This window comes from Seriola lalandi, unplaced genomic scaffold (assembly GCF_002814215.2).
Source record: "Seriola lalandi dorsalis isolate HSWRI2012SDOR001 ecotype SW California unplaced genomic scaffold, Sedor1 jcf7180002054945, whole genome shotgun sequence".
Lineage (NCBI taxonomy): Eukaryota > Metazoa > Chordata > Actinopteri > Carangiformes > Carangidae > Seriola > Seriola lalandi.
This window is the reverse complement of record NW_019525496.1, coordinates 3,810,290-3,836,201: the sequence shown is the minus strand read 5'-3', so window position 1 is coordinate 3,836,201 and position 25,912 is coordinate 3,810,290. Positions and strand designations below refer to the sequence as shown.

General features: G+C 42.2%; 1 protein-coding gene across 1 annotated transcript; it reads right to left on the bottom strand.

Moving 5' to 3' along the window:
* On the bottom strand, positions 1 to 25,492 carry LOC111644914 (uncharacterized). The gene is made up of 13 exons (XM_023393887.2): positions 25,298 to 25,492; positions 23,302 to 23,395; positions 20,616 to 21,961; positions 20,418 to 20,508; positions 16,772 to 19,519; positions 15,797 to 15,922; positions 4,380 to 4,495; positions 2,975 to 3,140; positions 2,614 to 2,776; positions 2,214 to 2,347; positions 1,898 to 2,040; positions 1,712 to 1,799; positions 1 to 1,612 (listed from the first exon to the last, which is right to left on the bottom strand). The coding sequence occupies exons 3-12, from the start codon at positions 21,944 to 21,946 to the stop codon at positions 1,724 to 1,726; spliced, it is 5,094 nt and encodes a 1,697-aa protein (XP_023249655.1). The 5' UTR covers positions 21,947 to 21,961; positions 23,302 to 23,395; positions 25,298 to 25,492; the 3' UTR covers positions 1 to 1,612; positions 1,712 to 1,723.
* Between the last annotated feature and the right edge of the window lie 420 nt (positions 25,493 to 25,912).

Sequence of the window (25,912 nt, the reverse complement as noted above, 5' to 3'; positions counted from 1 at the left end):
TAAAGTCAAGTAAATTTTATTAAGAATTTATTCGCTTTAGGACACTGGCCAGTACAACACAGTGCAATATACATCTTTACTTTCAAATAAAAAAAGGACAAGGAAGGACATAAAAATAAACCCTCAAATTTTATGACAAAGTAAAACATCCATGTACATAGAAACCAGGGACAATCACTCCAAAGACTCGATCAACACATTCACTTGCATTGCATGAGCACTCCAACAATACAGGAGACAAAACATGGCCAACAAGAGGGGGCAGAGGTCAGTGCTGTAGTGCATCAAGTGACAAAGTGCTTTACAGGAGCGCAGAGCGAGTGGGTGGATGGCAAACATGAGGAGTTCAGCTAGTAAGCAGGTGCAAACAGTCAAATCTGCTTGGAGTTATACAGAGGGTAGAGAGTCATTTCAACAATGTAGAGAGTGAAAGATCCCTCCAACTGGAGTCATGTAAACCAACCCCCCAACTCTGAGCCAGTCAGTCTGAGCAAAGCCTGGTTTGACAATAAAGATTGTGCATGCACATTAATGGGGACAAAATAGAGGGAAAATTGCACATTCATTGGAAAAACATTGTCAAAACATGATCGAGGAGTGTGTGAAGGAGACATGTATGGCTTATGATGGATGCTGTCAGCTACAATCATTCTAATAAAGGAAGGAAGACAGGTTGAGTAGTGTTTTCATAAAAGACTGAAGAATGTATTTGTGCTGAAAAGGAGTGTGCATGATTGACAGAAGCAAAACGTAGTTGGCCAAAAGTCCCCCATCGATCTTCCACAAAGACAAAACATACTTAGACAAAAGATATACAGTACAGTATGCAGGAGCTGGGACACTGTTAGGTTGCAGGGTCTATATCAAAGTAAAAGGCTGTAAAGCCTCTACGGTAGTGATGCATCTGAGTGTTGTTTTCAAAACTAGCTCTCTGTCTTTGTTAAATCAATGATAATACAAATATAACATTTCCTGATTACACTTACTAACATGATATACACTCCCACTGACAATCAAGTCAGAGGTGATTTGTTCTCTATGTTCAAAGATTACTAGCATCTGAAATGTTATCCTATGGCAATGCTTGTTTGACTCCCACCAACGACCTCCACAGATAACACATGCACGGACGACGCAGACGCAGCCAAGTTGTACATATCAGTGGAGTAAGGAAACTAAATACAAACATCTTGTAGAGGATTGGCTGGATTGTCCTCCAGCTCACGATGAAGCACATCCAGGATAGAGAGGCATCGTGGTCCCACAAGAACTGACTTTTCCCCTCCCCTTTTCCTGGTCCCTGTTAAACCCTCCTGGTGCAGGAGAGCTCCCACAGGTTCAAGCATGAAATAGATAAAGAAGAGCAGCCCGATGTTTGTTTTTTTCCCTCCTTGCTTGTGTTTTTCTTTTTCAATAAGACATTGACTCTCCTTTAAAAAAGGCACCATGCACATTTATCGACCCAGATGGGCAGAGAACAAAAAAAAAAAAAAAAAAAAAAAAAACAGATAGAAAAAAAAAAAATACATCAGCAGCTGTAGATTCCCCTCTCCTGCTCTCTGGGTCAAACGTTAAGGCTTCTGTTTCACATAGATTCATCTGTTAAGGCAACCTTGCAAAGAGAATGAGAGGAAAACAGTTGGCAAAGATAATTATGAGCTTTTTGATGTGTTTTGAAAAGACACACAGAGAACACTTAGAACTATCTCACCTCAATATTTCCTTAGCTCTCACTTTCATATTGACTCAAACGCTTCTTGGACTTCAGCTCTTTCAACCACTGGGGTGAGTCCTCCTCACTAAAGAGATATGAGAAAGTTAATGCGAGAAAACAAAGAGCTAAGAAGAAATCCTTGTCTCCTGAAAAAGCATCCTCTATGCAAATGGTGTCTCTTACCCATTTTCTTTCCCACCAGGTGGGGGCAGTACACGGGCTGCCCGGGGAAGGAAGGGGGACTTAGGTGAGCGAGAAAGCTGGGAGGGAGAGGGAGTAGGTCCATCAGTTTGATTGTCAGAGTCACCCCTCTTTTTCAGCTGGGCCTGAGAACAAGGAAGAGCCATTTCAGAACTTTCAGGGGAGTTGAAAATAAAAACACATCAGTTTCAGTAGAAAATACATGAAAGGAGTGTGCTTTAATATCAGAGTCAGATTCCACTGGTTAACATAAGAATACTTTCAGTAAATCTGTTTTTCTACTCAGATAAAGGCTCACCTTTAAAGCTGAAGGGTCCATCCCAGGGAACAGGGCGACCCTCTGTGGTGGAGAGGCAACAGCAGGATGGGCGTCAGCTCCTCTGGCCTGCTCCTCAGAGTCTGAGTCATCGTCTTTACTCTCAACCTTTGCCTCTGTCATGGGGAAAACACAAATTATTCTTACATGTCAGCATGTAGTTGTCAGTTAAAAAGGGGTATGAGGTGGGTTGCAGTTAGACATTCAGTCTTCCATTAAAACTGCAATTCGACTACAAAATTAAATTTCTGAGTGCATCAATTTCACCACCTGATCAGTGTAAACTGATGGAAGAGCATCGTATCAAGATTTTAGCTGGTTTTGTTTGGTGCAACGATGAAGATTAACGCAAAGATTACAGCTCTCTAGGGGAAGTGCTAACCTGTGGAGTCTCGGTAAAGCCAGTCCTCAGTGGTTCCTCCCTCTCCCTCTAGCAGCGCAGCACTCTGACGGGCGGCTCTGCTGGGTCGTGACCGTGGCGCTCGTTTCTTCCCCAGCTGGGCTCTGGAGCGGAGAGCGCTGGTGTCTAACAGAGTGGTCGGAGCCTGGATGTCAAGACACAGAAAGAAAATATATGAGCCAAGATGTAAACACGCAAGTCTCATCGAGAACATAAGTGTCAAACATGAAAAGACCCAAACGGATAAAAACAAAATCACACAATCAGACATGACGGACCGGCACATGTGACATCAAAAGACCAGAGCTGTGGTTGACTCAGCTGTCACTCAGGTGACACTTACATCAGGGAAAGAGAGTGGCTGGCTGTCAGATGAGGATGGGGAAACGAGGCCGTCCAGAGTGTCAGTTTCAAACTGTGAAGCACGATCACCTGGCGTGTATGGGGGAGTTTTCTTCCTTGGTGAAGGGCTGATGTTGCTCTCTGAGCTGGGAGTGGCAGGAGTGAGGCTGAAATGGGTTAAAAAAAAAGAAGAAAAAAAAGGAAAAACATCTGAAAACAACTGTGTGGTTGCTGTAACCGCAGTTACAATCAAATAGTCTGAGTCATACTTTTGTTCCTGTCAACACTGTGAGAAGCTTTGATTTACATGATGCACCTAAAAACAGACTGCAAGCCTCCCCTGTCACCATGACAGGCTTAAAAACAATTATTCATATAAAAATATAACTCTAACAATTTAACTTATTTTTTCACAATTTTGAATTGCTATCCATTCTTATAAATGCTGGTTAATGTTGTGTTGTTATTCTCTGGCCACAGGAGGTCAGTAACAGATTGCAATGTAACAACTGACACAAAGGAGGAGAAGGAGGACAGGAGCAATCTGTCTGTGTTACAGGATGGTGCTGAGTTATTTGACCTTTTTTATTTATCATCCCCGAGCTAAATCCAACAAATAATGTATCCATGTATCCTGCTACAGCAATGGTTTTCTGTGGTGTACAGGTTCCAACATTATAAGACTGTGGCTACAAACAATGCTCATTAGGATTAATTCATGTTTGGATTGAGTCTTTCCAGGGGAATTGTTTCTAAAAGATAAAATAATATTGGTGTTTTCATCAGTCTTGTGTACACAGTTCTTTATCAGAGCTCCACAAGAGAGATGGTCAGAATCTCAAATCTGATCCATAATGATTTATGCGCAATGAAGGCAGTAGCACCTTCTTGGTTTCCTTTAAACACTACACAATACAATGGTTTTTAATAATATGTTAATTAAAAAAATGGCATGCAGTATTTGGTAAATCTCTTGTGTCACTGGGCTTCGAATAAATAAAAAAAGACTGCATATAAGACCTCATATTAAAGCTTGTTGCTAATGGCCTTTAACATTAAACATTTTATCTATACTGTCTCTTTAAGCAGACGATGGAATCTTATAGGATTTTAGCCAATGTAATCTTTTTATTGAGTATCAATCCATCCTCCATCTTTAAATCTTTGTTAGTTCCAGCTCCTCTGAAGCTGCATGCCTTCAGTTATTGTGTGTAGAAACAATAATCTGTGCTGGGTAAAAAACAGCTTTCTTGTGCTGTTTTAGCACTGGTGCTGCTGGTGAGGCTGGTGAGGTAGTTGTGTTTGCATGCAGTTGACAACTCTGGACTGTTTGGGGACACTGACATGTGTTGTATGCATGTAAACACACTGAACACATCTGGAGAGCGGAAACAGTGCATGTTTACCTGTCATCAGTGCGCAGTCCTGTCTCCCAGGTCCCGTACTGACTGTCAGTCTCACGGACCGGAGTTTCTGAATCATTCCCCTCCTCTTCACCACTGACACTTTGTTTCTGCTGCACCTGGAGGCAGCAGGGAGGGAGAGGAGAGACGGGGAGATTATTAATGAATGCGGAGGAATCAAATTGGATCTCAGTTATGTAACACACTAGCTTGGGAGACACCAAAAGCAGCTCTCACTTGACATTCAAAATCTGTATGTGACAGCTAACAATCTGACCCTGAGCTAAGTTTGGTAGATATTTTAGATTTTATTGCTATGCAAAGCTAAAATGTCTACTGGTCAAAATGCTGTTTAACTGACCAGTAACACATTATTATGAGTAATAAAGTACAGTAGTTGGTTGATCTATGTCATCACTATTAACAGCAGTGTTCTTAATTGAGGTGCATGCTGCTGAGCTACAGCAGACAGCAGTGGTAAGATGCATTATGAAAGGTGAAGGGATGAGTTAATGGACATAGGTCCAGAGCAGGGACAAAGACAGAGATGGGTGCTTGGGTGATTGAGAGTGTGTTTGCTGTCTACTGAACCATGCCTCTTTTAATGAGGCTGGTACAGAGGACATACTGTCTGAAAACCACACAGAGCTCACAGAGGCACGCCTGCGCATGAACTGATAACCCTGGCCTATATAGGAAAAAACAACAGAAAATCCCTCAGTCCTCAGATGTTGCCTAAGGGGTGGACAGAGAAATATGATACACCTGCCTCTGTAATTGCCCAGGTTCCTAGACTATGAGAGCAGTTCACCAGCAATGTTTATATGAGCAGCGACTGAAGATCAGAGCTCTCATTCTTAACGCTCCATGAATGCTATCCTTGTTTTCTTTGTGTATGTGGGAGCAGAGATACAAGAGTACGGCAAAAAAGACTGCAAGAGACAATGACGTAGAAACAACATTTCGAGGTGGAGTGTGACGGCGAGAAATTTTGATGGAGGGAGCATAAAAACAGAGGGAGGAAAAAAAGAACAGCAGCGCAGGGCGTCATTCATCAGCTAAGCCTTTCCTGACAGGACAAAATAAAACAGAGAACATGAGAATGGCATTCAACGCTGCTCCCTGCATCTGAGAAAAAGCTTTTCCAATCAAGTTCATCCTCTTCTCAAGGATTTGCAGCTCTCACACTTTTCAAGTTGACATCACAGGGTCACACCACTTAGCCTGAAATACACACACTTCTGAGTCCTCCTTCCACTGACAACAATGAACAAAACCCCTGGTTCAAATCAGACTGACGGTTCAAAATGGAGAAAAAGTAGCTACATACTATACTAGTCTACTGTTCTTTGGCGCAATTACACAGGGCAGCTAATTCAAACAAAGAATAAGGTAAAGAGAGATCTAACTGAACTATAAAGACATATTGATACTACTTTGCATACAGTAAAGATCAATACCATCTAATGCATGGGTCTAGCCAGATATAAAAGCATTCACATCTATAAACAGGTCATTCTAAAAACAGCAGCAGGCGTTATGGTACAGAAGTAACAAATGTATGATTCTGAAATAACCTTATTTACAGGGTTAGAGGCCTCAGTATGTTTCAAATAAAATGCGTGTTAGATTGTCTAAGGGCAAGGTTTATCTGAGAAGAACTAGTTCGAACAACATGCCGTCTGACCACGTTTATAACTGTCCCGAATGGCCACAACGAATTTGTTATAGTTGTTATATTCTTACAGTGAGGAGGAAGACACAATAATCAATAATATATGGGAGCCACTATTCCAAATTTTTCAGCACTGCACACCTAGCCACCTGCTGCATAAAATGGATTAGCTTAGGGGACTGTCAGTTTCGGAAAATAAATTGTTGGACACAGTTGCAGGTATGTGGCATGTGCAGTAACCATTTGGCTACGAGGGCACTTATTACCTCCCCTTCATTACAGCAGGCTTTTAGGCCTTGCTTCTAATGAGGCCATTCAGAACAGGTATAAAGACTGTTGACTTTAACTTATTCAGATAACCTAGTTTGTATGTACTGAGACCATAAGAGTCTTTATAAGTGATTTCAAGACCCAGTATGGGGCATCACTTTGAGTGCACCCTGTATTTGTTCCACCTTTGGTTCAGTTCCAGCTGGAGACCTTGGTATTATGTCATCCTTCTCTCTTCTACCTGTCGCTGTACTCTGTTATCACTGTTGACAAAAGGCCCCCAAAAATCAAAAAACCTGGCCTTATAAAATTCTGGTGATAAAAATTCCTATTCTGTGTGGGTGTGTGTGTTACGCAACCTCAACACTCCCAGAACACACCCTCACCTGATCAGCATAGAAGAGGAACATTCCCTTTGCTGGAACATGTTGAAGAGAGGCGCCATTATACAGTAGCTAAAAAAAAAAAAAAAAGACTTATGGCAGGCTGCTCAAAGCAGAATGAGCCTTTTAGAGGCTCATTGATAACCTCAGGCCATTTATTATTCAGTAAAACAGGAGCTCTTAACATCTGCGGTACTGATTCAACTGACTTTCTTTTTGGTGCAGTCTGTGTTAATCTACAGACAATGCCTGGTTAGACAGGTTTATTGGCCAAACAATGAAAACGAAAAAAAAACTTTGAAGCACTAAGTCTGCTCTGCTGAATGGACACTCGCAGGTGTAGGCTCTGCTATCAACCACAAACATGGAGAATATGGTTGATGATGGAAGCATACTAAACCAGCAGGTCCAGTAGCAGTGATTTATAGCTGTCAGGAGGAAGGCTTTTCCTTAATAACATTAGCAATAGTCAGCTTCCCCTAGACAGGAAGGGTGTGTTGGAGGAAACAACATAACAAAGAGCGGATGAATGGAAGGTTGAAGGAGAGAAAGCGCTGATCATTAAATAGGGTTAAACTGATAATCTGAGGAGGAAGGGGCTGGAATGAGGCCTTGGAAACTTCTACCTGATAATGCACTGATCGCTGAGCGCCACACATAACCCACGACAAACACAGATGGGACTGAGAACCAGTGGTGTAGGGTTTGCTCCTACCTCACCAGTTACATGTAAAGTGAGATATTTGATTGCTGTTCCATGAAAAGGGAAGGGCTCTGCTGTAAACAGATGGTCTTACATCAGAGCGGAGAACAAAGTGAACAGCTACTGTAGAGACATGCACACGGCATCCAAGACACAAGCTTACAACCCAGTGTATGACACTGTCAAGGAATGTGTGTGCCTCTCACGATCCCTATTATTTTTGCAGTTACTCTAGTCAAAATAACACACCATAAAAATCTATTAAGATGTTTACATACTTTACTGTTTACATACTGCAATGAAAGTGTGGTGCCTCAGGATTAAGACACAAGCTTATCCAGGTTATCATAAATGGGATGTGACCACCTCAAATACTGTGAGACAAATAATAACCATAAGGAACACACTGAGTCACAACATTACCCCAGCAGTATGTCACCATGCTCCATTCTCTACTCATCTGCTCTAATCAAGCTGGCTGGGGTGGAGTGGGAAAATATGCTCTGCATGCACTCATGCACACAGCAATAATCGATATCAATATGCTACAGATATTCAAAACAACTGCTCCCACAGGCACCGATCTCATGTCAACAAACTGACATTCCAGCTGCATGTCCGAGGGCTTACATTAAGACAAAGTCTGCGAGGCAAACCCAGCGGTACTGTGTAATTCTTTCATTACATAAGTGGTACATACAGACGAGGGCTCAGTTCTGTTCAAAGCATCTGGTAAGAAAGGAGGGGAAGAATGTAAAAACCTGACTTGGCTTAGGAATTTAGCCTAGAGAGCGCTGGACCTGACTTAAAGGATTATTCTCATTATTTTCAGTCTAGGGTTTATTTTCCTGGTTTTTGCCAATATGACAACTGAGGTCAAATGTTTGTCACTTAGATCAACATGTCTCCAATTTGTTGGAAGCACTGGCGTCAAATACAAACCTACAGGGCTAATATCTGACGCCAAAGATGATTTGAAGATACAAACCAGCTATACACTGAAATCTTTAATTATAGCCATCATTTGATCTATTTGATATTATTTAGTAATAATCGCAGACAGTTTTGTCCTGTCATCAGATCGTATTAATCCCCAAAAAATGAACAAATGGTTCTGATTTCCATTCATCAATTTTAAGTCCACCACTAATAAATTAACGTAGATATTTCTGGACCTGTCTTTATTTACCTTTGTCTTTTAATGCTGTTTGTGTCATTCATACACAAGAGCAAATGTATTTCCACTGATGAGATAATTAAGAAAATTTTCACTTAACTTGTTTTTAGCAAATGTGACACACTATACTTAAACTGGTGGGTCCCATATGTTTACTGCTTGTATCCAGCACTCATGACACTAAGCGGGTGATTTCGAGGTCTGGTCGACGTGAACAGTTGGCAGTTTATATTTACACAACATCTGATATGACACAAATGTCAGAGTACTTAAATGGTATAAATATTTGTAAACCTGTCATCTTAAGTCATCTGGGATTAGGAATGACTGCTGGCTATCAGATGTCAATATCCATCTTTACATACTAGTACAGCCATATGGGAAAATATCAAGGAGTGCCAAATCAACTGTTCACAGTGAGCTTTAGTGCATTAATGCATTGCAAAACTCTAGAAGATTTCCATTTACTGCTATAATGGCAGCCACAGCTTTTCAAAGCAACCCAATACCAGATACATGTCTGTGGTTATGACAGGACAGAAGTAGGTAGCCTTAATTTTCACATCCCCTCCCTCCTATCACCCATTAACTGGCTACCTGGCGGCTGTCCATCCCATTCAGCCAATACTGTCATCTTACTGTCACTCACCACTTACCACCAACCCAGTGTAGAGACATGCTGCTCCCAGACACCACAATCACAGTTGGTGATGTCTAAGACTAACTAAGACATGTCAACACAACTGACAGCCACACAGACGTCATGAAAACACCTCTTATCTTTAGGAGTTGTGACTCATGAGGTGTTGCACAGCAAACAGGCGTAACCTAAAGATAGGAACAACTTCACTGCAACGTATCCATATCCTTACACGGATTTCTATATCTGTCCTTTACACAGAGCACAGACCAGGTTAGTTGTCAGAGTAGAGGCCTTAAACCAGTTGTCATGCCTAATTTTAATCACAAAAATACAAATGGTAGGTGACGTGATGACCTGAAGAACCAGTATAACAACAACTCTGCTAAACAAAGAGAGAGGTTTACATTGTGCCAAGGACAATATAAGATGGAGAAGTGATGAAAGGATAGACAGAGATATATGAGAAGCAGCAGGGGCTGTGCATAACGAGGCAGAAGGATAAGTTCTTGACATGTTTGGCTAGAGACCAAACAGTTGATGAAGAAGCAGCTGTTGACACAGTGACTTTAAAAAACTGGTTGGAAACTGCTGCAAAATGACTTGAATGCCACTTGTTCTTTATTTAACTCCAACTGATGTTAAACTTACTGCTGAGCACATAGTTACAGTGAAGACTGACTCTACTGGTCAGTTTAAGTAATGAATCACACTTGTGCCTGGACAATACTTATGATTATAGTTTGTAAATGGTATCAGCAGTGGAAGGAGGCACCAGTGCTTCCCTGTTATGTGTTTAAATGTGTGTTATCTTACAGCAGTAGGGGTGTTGGGTGCGGTGCGCCTGCGTAAGGACAGACGTTGCTGGCTGCGCAGTGAGAACCTGCGGATGGACTCCCTGCTGCGGGAGGCCAGGGAACGCAGGGAGTTGGTTCTCTTGAAGTCCCCAGTACCGTCCTCTCCCCTGCCTCCCCTCTCCACCGAGCTGGATAAAAAGCCGAGCGCCCCGTGGAGGGAGCGTCGCACATTTCCCACCCATCCTGACACCTGAGACTGAGCCACTGACAGCTTGTCCCCCAGATATTCCATCACAACCCACTACTGGCAAGACCCGCTGTGTTAGAAGAGAGTCTGTGAACTTATCTGTGACTCTTGTTATCCCAGCAGCAGGAAATCATTAGAGTCTAGTTATGCTGGAGAGGTGGCAGTCCAGGGATAGTGTCCTAGGTATTCACTGAGGTGTGTTGCTGGGTCAATACTGCAGCAGTGAGGAAGGTGACAGAGGGAACACAACACAGCTCAGCTATTTTGATGTGGTGATGTTGGTGGTGTCTGCTGCTCACAGCACTGCAGCATGGACAACGCCAGTCAGTCCCTGACCATTACTGGACTGAGCCTCTCTTCGGTTTCACTCCTAAATGGCCTTTCTGCAGTGCAGTCCCACTGGAGCCATCAGGACTCAGCTTCAACTCATCACTGTCAAGGCTCCAGGCTGTCGACGTGGAGTTAATTGTGAAGCTTTCTAATGTCAATGTCAATGAGCAAACTATATACTAACTATGATATGCTTGGCACAGCACCTGAAGAGAGGGCATGTAAAGGTTATATACAGCCAGCACTTACTATTAGTTATACAGGCCACTACTCTATGAGAAAGCCTGAAAAACTGCTGCGCTGTCTACCAACAGGTTTCTCGGCCATGTTTCTCTGGTACAAACAACAAACAACTATGAGCATTATCAATAGAATCACATCCTCAACATACCATTTATGTTTGGCACAACATTAAGTTATCTATTACCATCATATTGGCTGACTGCTAATAATCCCAAGTATAAGAATTGGATTTTTAACCACACTCAGTGACACCTCTGCCAATCCTCGAGGTCTGAGTTCCCTGTGCTGATCCCAGCCTCAATCACAGCCGACCTGACAGCTCCTCCAGAGCTGATGTTGATGTTTTGCTTCCAAAACAAGGCCCAGGTTAAAAGTTGAGAAATCCGTCCATCCAACAAGGCTACATCCCCATGGTGCGTGGTGTTATTCTACCCTGTGGCAAAAAGCTGGGAGGAGAAATGGTGCAGGACAGCTGGAGAGGTGGCAGTCCAGGAAAGCTGCTGTAGTCATTCGTATTCCATAAGGAAAACCAGGGGGCAACCAACGCAGTGCATAACAGGAGAAACAGGAGGGAGTGCTATGGTAGAGAAAAAGGGGAAGAGAGGGAAAATGTTGCTCTCCTTGCCTTCTTCTGCAGGTACAGGCAGGTAGGAGAAAATGCGTCAGCAGTGCTGCTCTCTGTACTCAGCGCTATAGGACTCACCGTCAAGGAGAAACTGGGTGGAGAGACAGAGTGTGGCACGGAGTCAGGGAGAGGGAGAGAGAGAGAGAATGGGAGGTCCCTGATTCAGAGCGGGAGGGAGAGGGGAGGGTGATATATGTTCTGCGGTGCTCTGTTACTCCAGCTTGATTCAGTTTGCAGGGCAAGACAGAGAAGTGTCACAGCCAGGGCAGAGGAGCAGTGGAAACAAATGCAGGAAGGAAGGAAGGAAGGAAGGAAGAGATATGTTGCTGTGAAGTAGCATCTTCATTCAAAACACAAAGAAGCTAGAAAGTAAACGATGATAAAGTATGATACAATCAGGAAGGAAAGAGAAAGTGAGTGATCATGATAAAGAGAAAGCTATAAATAGACTGATTAGACATGCATGAAAGAAAAGAGTGAAAAGACAGGTGCGACTACCAATGACATGACACTGTAATGTTGCTCATCAACCAGTTCGTCCGCACATTGTAGCCAAAAGCAAGAAGCACAAGAGTCAAGTGAAAGTTTGTTTAAATCTCGCTCAGTCAGTTTCTTGCAAACAGCAATACACACTGCCAACTTAAACAAGACTGTTATATGGTGCCAGAGAGCTGGTATCCTAAATAAAGCCACAATGGGCAACTCCAGACACACTTCAGAGAGTGAACCTCAGAGCAAACTGGGACAGTGGGGCTCATAAAAGCTGGATCCCTGTCCACATATGCCCCCTACAGGTAATCTAATTAACTTTTCTTTGAAGTGGTGTGTTTGAGGCAAGTCTGTGGCGAGCTTTTCTGTTTCCGAGAGCACAACAGCAGACCTCTCTAACATACTCCCCAGCCTGAAAATGGCTGCCTCTTCCTCAGCAATCTGACCTTTAAGGACAAGCTAAATTCCCCTAAAAAGAGCTAACTTGCACAATTACTGAATATTGAATGGTTTGGGTGGTAAAGGCATTACAGGAGTATTATCATATTCCTGTAACATGTGGAACATTATTCCCTCAATATTCTGTTTTCTCAACTTAAAAATCAAGTTGACAATTGAAGCAATTAGTCCAATAATTGATTAAGCAATTCACATACATTTTGTTATCACTTTTTAGAAATCATTTTAGAAATTGTTTTAGTCCTTTGTTCAACTCAACATTTGCTGGTTCTGGGCTCTCAAATGTCATGTAGGACTAACTAATCCCAAAACAAATTGTTAGATTACTTAATTATGAAATTAACTGAGTTGTTGCCCTACTCAAAATAAATAGTTCTTGCCACACTCAATTGTTATTTTCTACTAATATGTGCACATTTATTTATGCAATAATTTGTCACAGAGGAGAGATGGCAAAAGAGTTAAGATAATATTCCCTCTATTTCAATAAAAGGAATAAAATTAGACATCAACAGAAAGAACCAAAGACAAAGAAAGAACAATCATATTACTGCTCCCGTATTCTTCTAATGCCCCTCCTCCTACTACTAAACATCATCTACTGGAAGTGATTCACATCTGCTCAACACTTCCCTTCTCGTGCTGACCTCATCAGGCTGTGTGCAGCATCAGCCACAAAACCAACAAGCATCCACACACAGGAGAGAATTAGGCTGTAGCAAAAGAACATACACTATACTGCAATAATAACTAACTACATTCAGTATCATGAATATACCTCTAACAGAGAAACATCTGTAATAAGAGAGTTGTGCTGTCACTTACCCAGAGGCAGTATGGAGTCAGGCAGCATGACCACATGTACAACACAGCTCTCAGCACAGTGCCCATCTCCGCTCTGCCTCAGACCCTCCGACTTAAACCAGTGATGTCACTGCACAACTATTATCTCATCTGTGTGAGTCTGAGCACACGCCCACCAGTGAATACAATGTGGGGAAATTAATCATAGCTGATATCTGCCAACACTGATGACTACATTTTTGTATTAAACATAATTTCTGTTCTTCCAGAAGCCTAATTCTCAACCAGATTTATAAAACATATTCTCTGGGATTTTGCTTATGGGCGTTTATTTTAAAACTCTGCAGGTCAATATCAATATAAAAATAAATATGCTTTTATTTGTGGTGGTGTTGTTATTGCTTTGTTAATACACTCACAACAATCTGATAATATCACATGAATCTCTGGATGTTTTTCTCATCCTGTCCAAAATATCAAATTTTGAGTACCTACTTCTGATACAAGTATCACCGAAGCTGAGCTGAAGAATTTATCTATTCGTAGATTAACAGAAAATTAATTTTTGATATTTGATTACATGTTTAAATAAACATTTATTTGTTTCAGCTTCTCGCTTGTGAGAATTTCATGTCTTACTTTGTTTCATGTGATAATTAAATGAATTCCTTTAGGTACTGGACTGTCCGTGGGACAAAACAAGCATCATGAAGATGTCATCTGAGCTTAAAGAAATCAGCATGTTAACTTTCAAAATTAGTTACTTAGTTAAAACAAACCCATGGCATGGTCAAATTCAACAGTGACATGTGGCATGTTCTTCAATTACAAATGTCTGTATTGAAAATAACTATAGCCACATTGTTCCTGCAGTCTGAGAAATAATCACATACATGTAATAGAGAGGTGAGTAGACACATTCTCCAATTTCAAACCAATTAGAGGAGGTGGTCAAATGGTGTAATGCAAATCATTATCATTTTCATTGATTTTACAATATTTAATCTCACATGAAATTATTTTATTGCATCTTTATTACCATTTTTCGATCATGTGAAAGTCTCTAATCCAGTGGATCTTGGTGGAGCAGTGTGTATTCCTGCTTGATTAAACTATCATCAGCTCCACCAGTGCCACCTTTTAAAGCAGCAGGGCAGTTTCAATGTCAACCTGTAGACAACTGTAACTCAGCTACTTTTAAACAAAAAACACACAAGCACTGATAGCAGCAATTAGGGCTGAACAATTCGTTGAAATATTATCGGAATCTCAATATGGCCAAGATCAATATCCAAATCGGAGGAACTGCAATTTTCTTGATTAAGTTCAAATGTGTCACAACATACCATAAATTAAGCATTGTGGTGTTACAGAGATGCTCCAGCGTTCAAATCATATTCTCCAGACATTAGGGAACATGCTCACCTCATCATTATTTTTAATTTTTTTTTCAGTGAAAATGAAATGCAAAAATCACCATTCCAACTGAAATCATGACTCATAATCACAATCCCAATATCTGCCAAAATAATCGCAATATGTTTTTTTTTTTGCACATCATTCATAGAGTACCTGCATTGACACCGCGAGATTGATACTGATAAACTAAAACACAACCACTAGATGGTAGTAGTGACCTTAAACTCATGATGACTTAATCTGAGCTCTGAATCATGGCACTGTGCAATTATGGGACACAATACACTGTACTTCTGGGTTCGTAGTGTTGGCCTTTAACCTGGGCCTACAATTACAGCCTCAAAACCTAACCCTGTACAGCTTATAGACACTGAACAGATATACTTGAAAGCATATATATATGTATGTCATGTGTATAATTACAAATACGCAGACAAAGTTTTGTTTACCAATTTCAATATAGAAGAAAAAGCAGAGCTGAACTACAAGGTTACAAGCTTGGAATGACAGGTGTAACCAAACAGCGCTGAGAAACACAGTCACACAAATATTACATGTCTGCTTGGCTGCAGGACACATGATCATTACGGGCCATTTCACTTCACAGGTTTGCCTGAGGCATGCTGACAGGCTTCTGATAAATGAGCAGTGACTCTTACACATTAACCATTTCTCTAATCCAGTCCTGAAATACAGGCCTGAGAGGGTGTTTGGTTGCCACTCCTCTGGAACGTGATTGGGATGGGCAGAGGTGAGTCTAGAAGGCCATGCCATCAACATTAGTCAGCCACTCTTTACTACCTTAGCACAGCAGTATTCAGGTGTCAATCATCACTCAACTAACTGCATTCCACGTCTACCTACTGTCTGTCATCAATGCACGAGAAACACGCACACGCACACACACACACACACACACACACACACACACAGGTTCAAACACATGTAATACTGCTCAAGGGCACACAGACTTCCTTCCCTGACTCCAGAGAGTTGTGTGAGAAACAGTCCAAATGAAAACAGTGCCTCCAACAAAGGGCTCACAGCCAGTCATCAATCTGAAGGAATGATTTGGGCAGCAGTTTTATATCTCACTGGGCTACAGGTTTCCTGGAACGCAGTATTAATGATGCAGAGGCCGAGATGCAGCCTGACTCACCCAGCTGTGGCGGTCCCGCTCTCTGTGGGCGCTGCGACTCCGCATCCTGGAAAGGCTGCCCTCCACAGCACTGCTTGAAGGAGTTGATCGCCGTGACACACTGCGAGACCGCATCCTGTTCAACTCCTAACAACACAAAAAGACCAAAGTAAACTCCTCATCTGCTTCACTTAATTCCCCACTCAGAACTACATTTAAGCTTTCTGACTTTTTTCAGGTGCTTGTTAAACATACTATGGCATATGCATACATAACATACATGTGAAAGTCATTAGGTGTCCAGCAGACATGCAAAGTCAAAGCGTGAGACTAGTTCCATGAAAGAGGTATGGCATCGCTGGAACAACAGCCCTTTTGTATTTTAATTTGAACTATCTGTTGTTTCTTTGGAAATGAGACTTGTTTCAGTTATTTGTTAACTAAATATTTATTTGGAGAGACAATAAAGTTTTATTACTGTTTTGTTAACATTTTTCCTCCAGTGACTAACCACTGTAACTCTACTTCCTGGCAGTTCAACTTCTGTCACTTTTTAGTAATTTTATACAGGAATAATGGCACATGTGTACATGTTTTATGACTGTGAACACTCTTTCCAAATACAGTTTTATTTTGGGCACCTACAAAATTACTGTAACAGGTAAGAGACTATATAATAAAAGCTGCTTTCTGAGAAACAATTTTTCAATTTTAGAGCCTTGTTTTTGGTCTTTACTTATACATATCTATAATGGAGTAATGTTTTGCAATATATTGCGTATCGCAAAATAACCTGTATTTTGATAACAATGGATTGTACTGTGTCATAATCTACCATTTCGATTTCCCTCCCTAACTTTTAAATTGTCAACCTGGTGGTTGATTTCTACAAAAACAAAACAAAAACTTAACTTAACTTAACAATACAAAAAACGACTTTAACACACCAAAGCTTTTTAAAGTAATATTAGTATTTCATGGATCCATCCAACTCACCTGGGATCCCTGTGATCGCCTGTGGCTTCGGGCCTCTATCCTGCTTTCCGGAGGCTGTGGCTCTCTGGGGAACCAGATTGGCTCTGCAGGAGTGATGCTGGAGACTCCACCAGGAGAGCCACCAGCTTTGGATTCTGTGCCGGGAAAAGGGGCCAAGTGAAGTGGCTCGTCCAGCAGGGCAGACCAGCGCCCATGTGGAGCCAGGAACCGTTCCTCCTGCCTGAGGAGGAGTTGCTCTGGACTGACTTTGTTGGAATGTTTTCTGGGTTCAGCTACAGCGGTGTCCACAGACATCTCAACAGGCCGCAGCTCCCACGGGTCCTGAGGAGATGTTGTCCATACTGGGCTTGAGAAACCTACTGAAGACTGTGGTGGCACCTTCCAGCTAATATCTCTCTCGGGTGTAGACTGTGACCTAGCTCCAAACCCAGTGTCTACTCCCTGAATACTAGGAACAGGAAACAAGTCTTTACTGGAGGAGAGCTGGGTTTGGGATGAAAAAGCGTCAATGTCAAGGATGGCAGGTTTGTAAGACTCTTCAGCTCTCAGAGACGGCTCCTTCCATCGTGTTGCGGGGTCACTGCGCTGAGAAGCAGCCTTGGGAAATGGGTCATTTCTGAGCACAGAGTCCAGATCCACCACTTTAGGCCTAAGAGATGATGCCTCCAACCTCGCCCTCTCCTGCTTCTCTTTTAGTCGCTGCCTCTCTGCTTCTTGCTGTTTGGCTATTTGTCTCAATTTCTCTGCCTCCTCTCTTTCAATCTTCTCACTCAGTCTGCGTTTCTCAAACTCCAAAATTTGCTGTCTCTCTGCTTGCCTTTGCTTTTCAAGCTCCAAGAGCCGTCTTCGCTCCATCTCCTCCTTCCTCTGCCTTTCCTTCTCAAGTTCTCGTTGTCTCAGCCTCTGGTTTTCTAATTCCTGTCTCTCGATATCTAGTTGTCTCTGTCTCTCCAGCTCTCTCTGCTTTTCCCTCTCCATCTCTTTCTGAAGCTCCTTCTCCATCTCCTTTTGTCTTTCCCTTTCCCTGTCAATCTCTTTTAGTCTTAACATTTCATGTTCTAGTGCCATCTGTTTTATTTTCTCAGCCTCCTCTCTCTCCATCTTCTCTCTAAGTCTCTGCTTCTCCAGCTCAATTATCTGCTGCCTCTCCATTTCTCTCTGTTTCTGTTTTTGAAACTCTAAGAGCTGCTGTCTCTCTAACTCTTTAATCCTTTCCAATGCCTCCATTTTCCGTTTCTCCTTTTGGATTTCCAGCAGCTGTCTCTCCTTGTCCAGCTCTCTCTGCCTCTCTTCCTCCCTTTGTCTTTGCCTCTCCTGTTCACGCTCTCTCTCCTTTTCCTGCTCTCGCACTTGCGCTCTTTCAATCTCTCTCTGTCTATCCAATTCTCGTCGTTTTTCTTTCTCAAGTTGCCGTTGCTTTTCTCTTTCCAGTTCTCTTTGTTTCTCTCTCTCCAATTCATGCTGTTTCTGTTTTTCGAGTTCTATTTGTTTCTGCCTTTCCAGTGCACGTTGTTTCTTCTCAAACTCTTGTTTCTCCTTGTCAAAGGCTATCTGTCTTTGCCTTTCAAATTCTCTTTGCAAATCTCTCTCCTTCATTCGTGCAAATTCTAAATGTGCTTTTTCCATTTCAAGCTGTCTTTGTTTTTCAAGCTCTTTTATTTTTGCTTTGTGTTTTTCTGTCTCCTTTCTAAGTTCTTTTTTCTTTTCAACCTCCATCATTTCCTCTGTCGCCTGTCCATCCAACGCTGAGCTAATCTCCCTGTGTGGCATGTGGCTCCCCATCATCAGCTCCTCAATTTGATCTTGAGAAGTTTTTCCAAAAGCTTCCTCCAATGATGGATTCCTCCTAACTGGAAGAATCTTCCCTTGGGAGCCTCCCAGTGCAGACCTTACAGTAAAATTATCAAAGGGCACAGTCATGTCCCTCATATTTGCTCCTGCATCTACAGGAGAGGATGGCTCTTGTATTTGTCCGGTCAAAGCAAAGTAGGTTGCCCTTGGTTTCTGCTGGTCTTCTGGCTGCAGCATTTTCAAACGTTTAGGTGCTGCAGCCACTTCCTCCTGCTCTTGCTCTCTTTGCCTGTCTTCATCTACAGCCACCTGTCCTTCCCTTTGTGGCTCCTTTAGCATCCCTTTCTCCACACCTGCATCTTGGTCAATGCCTGTATTGTTCCACTTCTGCAAAGCTCCAACTCTCAGATATCGTGGCTGCTGTTCTGGTGCCACCAAAGCTGGTTCTGCTTGTGCTGAACCAGTCCTTTCTGCCACCGGCCTGCTCCCTTCTGAGCGCCTGGAGCGTAGTGTCATGGCCTTATCTTCCCACTGAGCTGATGGGACGTTCTCACTCACTGCCCTGTTCTCTTCGATTGCCTGCACTGTGTCAAAGGCATGTAACACCCGCATGGGACTGGATGGAGATAAAGGTTCTTTGTAGGTGGCAGTGACCAGAGTTCCCTCATCCTCGCTATTTCCTCTCTTAACTGATGGGCTGCTGAGCGAATCCTTGGGCTTGTTTACAGGCTTGGCCTCATCCACCATCAGCACACTGTGCCTCTCCACAACATTTTCAAACAAAGATGCTCGCACTGTCTGTACTTCACCACTGGCACAACTTTCCTTGGTAGTGGCGACAAATGTCTGCCCTCCCTCAGGCCCTTCAGGGGTGGAGGCCTTTTGGAGCTGCTCTTGGGAATCTTTTAAATCCACAAATGTCCGGTGGTCACTGGGGGTAAGAGCTAACTCTTCATTCTGAGAAAATAAAGATACATATTGAGAACTGTTAAGTGATTACATTGCTTTTTTCTCTAAAACTGTTTCACCACCAACAATATGCAACATAAAATATGGAGTCAGCTGAAAGAAATTAAAGCTTTAAAAACTTTGTCTGAACTGAAACACATTACTACAGAATGACACAACAGAACAGGAGGAAATACAGTAAACAAAGGAGTTCAACTGATTGAGTGAACAAATGTCAGCGTAGAAACGATATCCCCTTGTTCTATGTTGGCCTCATAACAGTGGGTGTGGTGCAGAGGTGGTAATCAAAGCCTCTCTGTGTTGACCTTTTCCTGGTGATCTCCTCTCTGTGTGTTTCATAACCAGCAGCCGCCAGGCATGATTAATGTGCCGGCTGTCTTAGGTTTCACAGCTTAGTACATCTGTGGCAGTGACAATTCTTTTTCCTGCAGTGCTTCACTTCCTCTAGGGAAATCTTCCTCTCAATGCAGACAGGGATCGACAGGAAATGTAAACACTCTTATTTGTCGAAGGTGTATTTCACAATATTTTTCCTATTCATGTATATAAATTTACAGGGGTAACTACATAGGCAAATACACAGTTAAGCTCATTCTATCAACTTACATCTAGTTCACATTGTATTACTCAGGCTTAACGTCTATTAGCAGTTCGCAAATATCCCTTCTCGTTTCTCTATCCCTCTTTTTGTTTTATGTCTTGGATTTTTTGGACAAGACATGACAGGAAGCCCCTCTGAACCGCAACTCTGTTTTAGAGGATAGCACGTGAAAGCCTTTCCTAGCACTAAGCTGACAAAGTTTCACATTGTTATACTCATTTGCCTGCTAAACATAGACTGAGCCCAACAGAAACCAGCTCCTGAGAAGCCAAGTCCCTCTCTTACCCTCCTCTGAGGATCTTTGCTGATCTCATGGTGGTCTGTTGTCTCAATGAGGGAAACACTGCCAAGGTCGGGTGACCTCTCGGATGAAAACCTGATGAACATACAGCACACAAGACAAAAGCCATGCATGACAATGGATCTCATGGACAAAGACATGGGACAAAAGCAAACCGAGGAGACATGAAGAGCAGCTCTTACCTTTTTGTCAGGTCCAGGGGCAAGGGGCGGGGCTTGAGTGCTGGTTTCATGACGGGACTCTGAGTTGGTGGTGTGTCCTCTGTCAGCTGCTTGATGAGCTGTTTAACATCAACTGCTGGTTCATTTTCAGGGACCAGCTGCACCGGAGAGTGAAGATCTGATCCTTGGCCTGGGGCAACAGTCCCAGGAGTGGAGGACGAATCCAGGAGAAGACTGATTCGTGACTTGATGCTAACCCCACGCTTATCCTCATCAATCTCTTTCGCAGTCATTTCCTCTGTCTTTTTGTTGCTTTGGTCTGACAGGGCACGCTCAGTTACACCATCTGTACTTTGTGATGTAGTACTCTTAGGGGTTTTCTCTTGTTCTTTCTTCTGTGGCAATGGCATGTCCTCTGGAGTGTTCTCCTTACTGTTTGTTTTAGGACTTTTATAGTGCAGTGAAAGACCGATAGACTCAAACTTGGATGTGAGATCAGCTGAAAGCGGCCGTCTCGCGACCCAGCGAGGGGCAGGAACTGGTGCCTCTGTCTTAGTTGGGCTGTCAAGGAAAATGGCTGATACAGGTCTAGGCCTAGAGCCTCTGGGCTGGGGTCGCAGTGGCACAGCTGTCTCAGGCTTAGCTTTTTCCTTTTCTTCTTCCTCCTGCCCTACCTCTAAAAGAAAACCCATGGACTTTGCTCTGGTAATGGAGGCCCTACCTGTGCTGGATGTCATTTTGTCCTTGTCATCTTCCTTTTTAGTAGTTCCAGACCACTCTGCAGCTGGGGCTTTTTTAAGGCTCTTGGAATAGCCCAAGCTTGATGCACCAGGTTTCTGCCTCTCTGCTGGCACAGGAGGAGTGGGTTTGCTGGGGTCTCCAGGGTCAAGCGGAGGGGCTGGTTTAAATGGCTGTACTACTGGCTTGGTTGTTTGTCCCGTGTTCAACTTATTAGAAGTTTTAAAGGAGGTTGGGGAAGGACGATTGGGATTGGTTGACACTGGCCTGGGTTTAAGAGTGGCAACTGGTTGCTGTGGTTTTGGACTGCTTGGAAGCTCTGGTTTGTATCCAGCAAGGCGTGTGGACTCTGGCCGGGGCTTGGTTTGGGGCTTAGGGGCAAGTATGGGCTTAATGGTGGGGTTTTTATCCACAGCAAAAGGTTTAGGAGTGAGCCGTGGCTTTGGTCCTGGGACAGGTTTGTTTGGCTCTGGAGTGATGATATGGGACTGGTTGATGGAAGGGATCTCGATGGGGCTCTTATTGCTGGAGTCAGTCAGGGGACTCAGGTGAAGTCGTCCTCCCGCCACCGTCCTCCCCACCTCCCCAGTCTGAACCTCCACCTGAGCAGCCATCTTGTTCAACGGCACCTTAAAGTAAAAACCAAGGTTATCCTATGAACAACAAAACAAAAGCTAATCTATGGTCATTTTTATTATTATGGTACTCAATCACAGCACTACATCATGCAAAGACAGTTCATAATTTGCCTCCCAGCAGTCACTATATCTAGCCATTACGTTGGACTTTGTCTTGGGAGTGCCTTACGCTGCACCACAATTATACACCCAAGACAGATACTTACACAGTTATTGATCACTCTTGCAGGTAAAAACACATGCGTCGATAGCTGAATAAATTTGTTAATTAATGAAATAAATGATAATTATCTATAACTAGGGCCTTTTCGACAGCAGACTTGTCATAAGAGAAGAAGCATGTTGTTATTAATAACAATAGCAGCGGCTCAGGTCCATTAAAGTGTCCCAGTGAACCAACATGCACACCAGGAGACTGGAACTGGCAAAACTAAATACGAATTACTAATGTTATTACTTCCACTTTCACCTGTGATGGTGGTGAACTCAAGTTATAGTTTGACTGATGTCTTAACGCCAGTTGCACTACATTTTGTTTTAAAAAAAGCAAGAAAGAAGAGGTGTTAGAGTAAGTCAGCAGAACTAACTATGTTGCTTCATTTTTTCAATGTGATATATATTTTAGCCTGATCATATTAGAAAAAAAAAAAAAACACTGCAGAAGCCTGGAATCAATACAATTATTAACAATTATTAGGCTTGGCCTACAATGTGGGAAATTGTAATTTGTCTTTAACAATATAATTTTTTGAATTATCATAATCACTTGTAATCTATCAAATTAGTTTGTGTAAAACATGTACCACTGAGCTGAATTTCTGGTGCATTAGTGATCTGGACGGCATACCTTTAAGGTGGATCCTGACACAGGGGAGGGGCTGGAAAACTGTATGTCCTTGTTTTCTTTTTCTATGTTGTAACACAGGCAAGTCAGGCTTTGAAAGTGAATGGGGGATTCCACTGCAAACTCATACCAGACTGCCATTAAAGATTCAGCCCCTCCCCTAATTACCTTTCATATGTTTATCTTAAACTGAGTCTTCAGTCTTAAGGAGTTTTAATGATAAATATTAGATAACAAAAGTTATCTGTCTCCATTCTTTTGACAGACAATGACAATAATCAGTTTTATCAGATGGTTCTATAGTTAGACTGAAGATAGAAAACATTACAACTCTGTGCTAGCCCTTTAAGAGGCTTCTTCTTCACATCTGATAATGCTTTCCACATGTTGCTGTGTTGAGATACTTCACTGTTGAGACCAGCAACAATTCTTTTGGAAAAATGACATGCTGGAGGAATCTGCTGTTATTAATTCCAACATATCTTACCTGACCAGATGTCAACCCTCTGCCGTGGAGCTCTGACTTTTGTTGAAACCAAGCAGCGATGTCATATCATAAAGGAGGAAGGACTTGAAGGAGCCTAAGAGGAACACACTTTGTGTCAACAAAGCACACAAGCTTCTAGTGATAGACAAATCACAGCAGACCCACTACGGAGCTGTCCAAGTGTTCCCTCACTGTGGTATTCTCACGCCGCCATACAGGAGCAAATAGATGATAATGTTTACACTGACACAGACTTGAGTAAACATAGTCACACCCATACAGTCGAGCTAATGGCATATGTCCAGGCATAAAAGACAACAAAATGCATGAGGAAAGTCATTAACTGAATGCTGCTACGCTGCTGTTTACCTTTTCCTGTTGTTATATTTGCATTATGCCCTTGATCCCTGCCTGCCTGACATCACTCACACACTACAAGCCGTATCTATGTAAATTCAGTATGTGACTATTGGAGCTATAAATACTGTAAACATGACTATTTGCCTGCTAGTTCCTATTCTGTGTCAACCGTGCCACAACATGTCTAATCTTTTTCTGTGCATCTCATAATATACATTAACTGATAAGTTAGACTGATGAATTCCAGTTACTTTGCTGCTGATTAAATGATTTTTATTCACAAATCTACAAGTGCAACAAGTGTGGAAGAATACAAAGAAATGGAAACAAAATGATGCTGAGAAAACACAGTGACTTTTGCTTGGCAAACAGATTGAAAACTTGAAAACTTGAACTTTAGATGTTGACAGGAAACGCCTTCGCTAAGATGGAATGCTAAACATTCGCTGTGATGGTGGGTCCAGCAGCTCAGCAGGGATTCAGAAAGTGTCTGCCTTATATAGCCTTAGAAATACAAGTATCCTAAAGAAAACCCAATTACTGAAACCCATAAACAACAACAACAGTAAATAAGTATTTCTACTTGCATGATACATAAATGTATTGACAGTTTAAAACATTTGGGAGGCATCTTTAGTGTGTAGCAAAAGTCACAATTCTTTGATTCCTGGCAGGAAGCACATACAGAAGGAGAGTAGGGAATAGGGTAAACCAGCACAGTGTGTTTGTTGTGTTTCAGCATAGTGTGTCACTAACAAAAGATATCAAGTCAGTAACCTGGTTCAGCCAGTTATACAAAGGAAACTTCCTAACATAGACAACAGCCAACTTCATGATAACTCATTAACAACTAAAGGAAGAAGTTTAGTATTCCTCACACAGCTACAATCAAGCTTTAAATTAGAATCCACAGTGTTAAAGTAAAAAATTTGAAGCTACAATTTAAGCTGTCTGGTGTGATCCCTGAGGACTGTAATACTTAACAGCTTTAATAAGAACACGACCCATTAGATTAAGGTACAATTCGCTATAAATGTGCCACAGTTGATCAAAAGGCTAGATTTAATGTTTTACATAGGTAATCCCAAAAAGCAACATAAATACAACCTGTGGAGGTTGTCAGATAAAACATGTTGATGCAGATCATTCATCGTTATTCAATAAATCTAAATAAGGCAAACTTGTATTAAATACGCAACGCAATATAAATTGTTTTGGTGATTTTTTAAATAACAGCTATTCCCATTTAATTAATTCTGTCCCAGTGTGGAATTGGCAACAAGTGTCCTCTCCTTCTCCTGTCCTGTCCGCTCACCTCAACTACTTCCAATCATATCGTGGACAGTTCCCGGTCCAGTTTAGCAAAAGACAAGAGTTGGCCTGGTCAGAACAGAACAGCATTTTATGCACTAAAACTATGCATAAGTATTGAATGAGCATGATGCATTCAGAGCAAACGCATCGTTAACGGTGTCTTATAACTGCGGAGACTTCAAATGAGATGAAAGATAAACGCATCAACAGCTCGCTGGCTAGCAACCGTAGGCTAACTACTCAAGAGGCTGAACTCGCAAAATGGAAACACTGACTGAACCTGTCCGTTGGTGGCCGTTTGATCCGAGTGGAGACAACTTACCGGACGGGAAAGTCAGTTTTGCCTCTTCTCTTGTCGAAACAACTTCAAACACGATACATTTAGCCAACTTAGCAGAATAATTACGAGTCGTGACAGTTGGTTAATATAGGGGCTAGCGGAGCAGCTAACTTAGCTGGTTTACTTAGCTAGCCAACTGGCTGGCCGGCTACCCCGTCTCAGGTTGCAGTGTTGTTGACAAGCTGGACTAGACAGTGCTGAACAACCCGCCTGCCCGGTTAACACCAGCGTTAAGTGAGCCAGCATTACACGTGTCTTCCGGTTAGTGCTTTCGAAATAAACTACAGCACAACTATAAACTGAACTAATAATGAAGCCAGATATTTTGGGATATTAATGTAAACATTCACACGTTGATAAATGAGTCAGTTTAGATCTACAGGACATTTCTTTGGTGAACAGCCAACATAAACTTTCGTCCAACTCGTATATTTTGTAAGCAAATCACCCTGACTTCCGGGCTAATGTTGCGCTGAATCTATGTAACTTGAAGCGTCTTTAGGTTGATACTAAACTGACAATAGGATAATGAGATTGGGCAAGAAATATCCCATCACAGCTATATAAAATTAATCAGTCATTTTCTTGTTGTAAATA

Bases quoted from the DNA above. Each gene is read 5' to 3' on its own strand.
- LOC111644914 (XM_023393887.2), bottom strand. From the start codon at position 21,946: ATGGCTGCTCAGGTGGAGGTTCAGACTGGGGAGGTGGGGAGGACGGTG. The intron at 20,509-20,615 runs GTAAGAGCTGCT...TATGTTCATCAG, and splicing joins CCCCTGGACCTGACAAAAAG to GTTTTCATCCGAGAGGTCAC. The intron at 19,520-20,417 runs GTAAGAGAGGGA...TTATTTTCTCAG, and splicing joins GCAAAGATCCTCAGAGGAGG to AATGAAGAGTTAGCTCTTAC.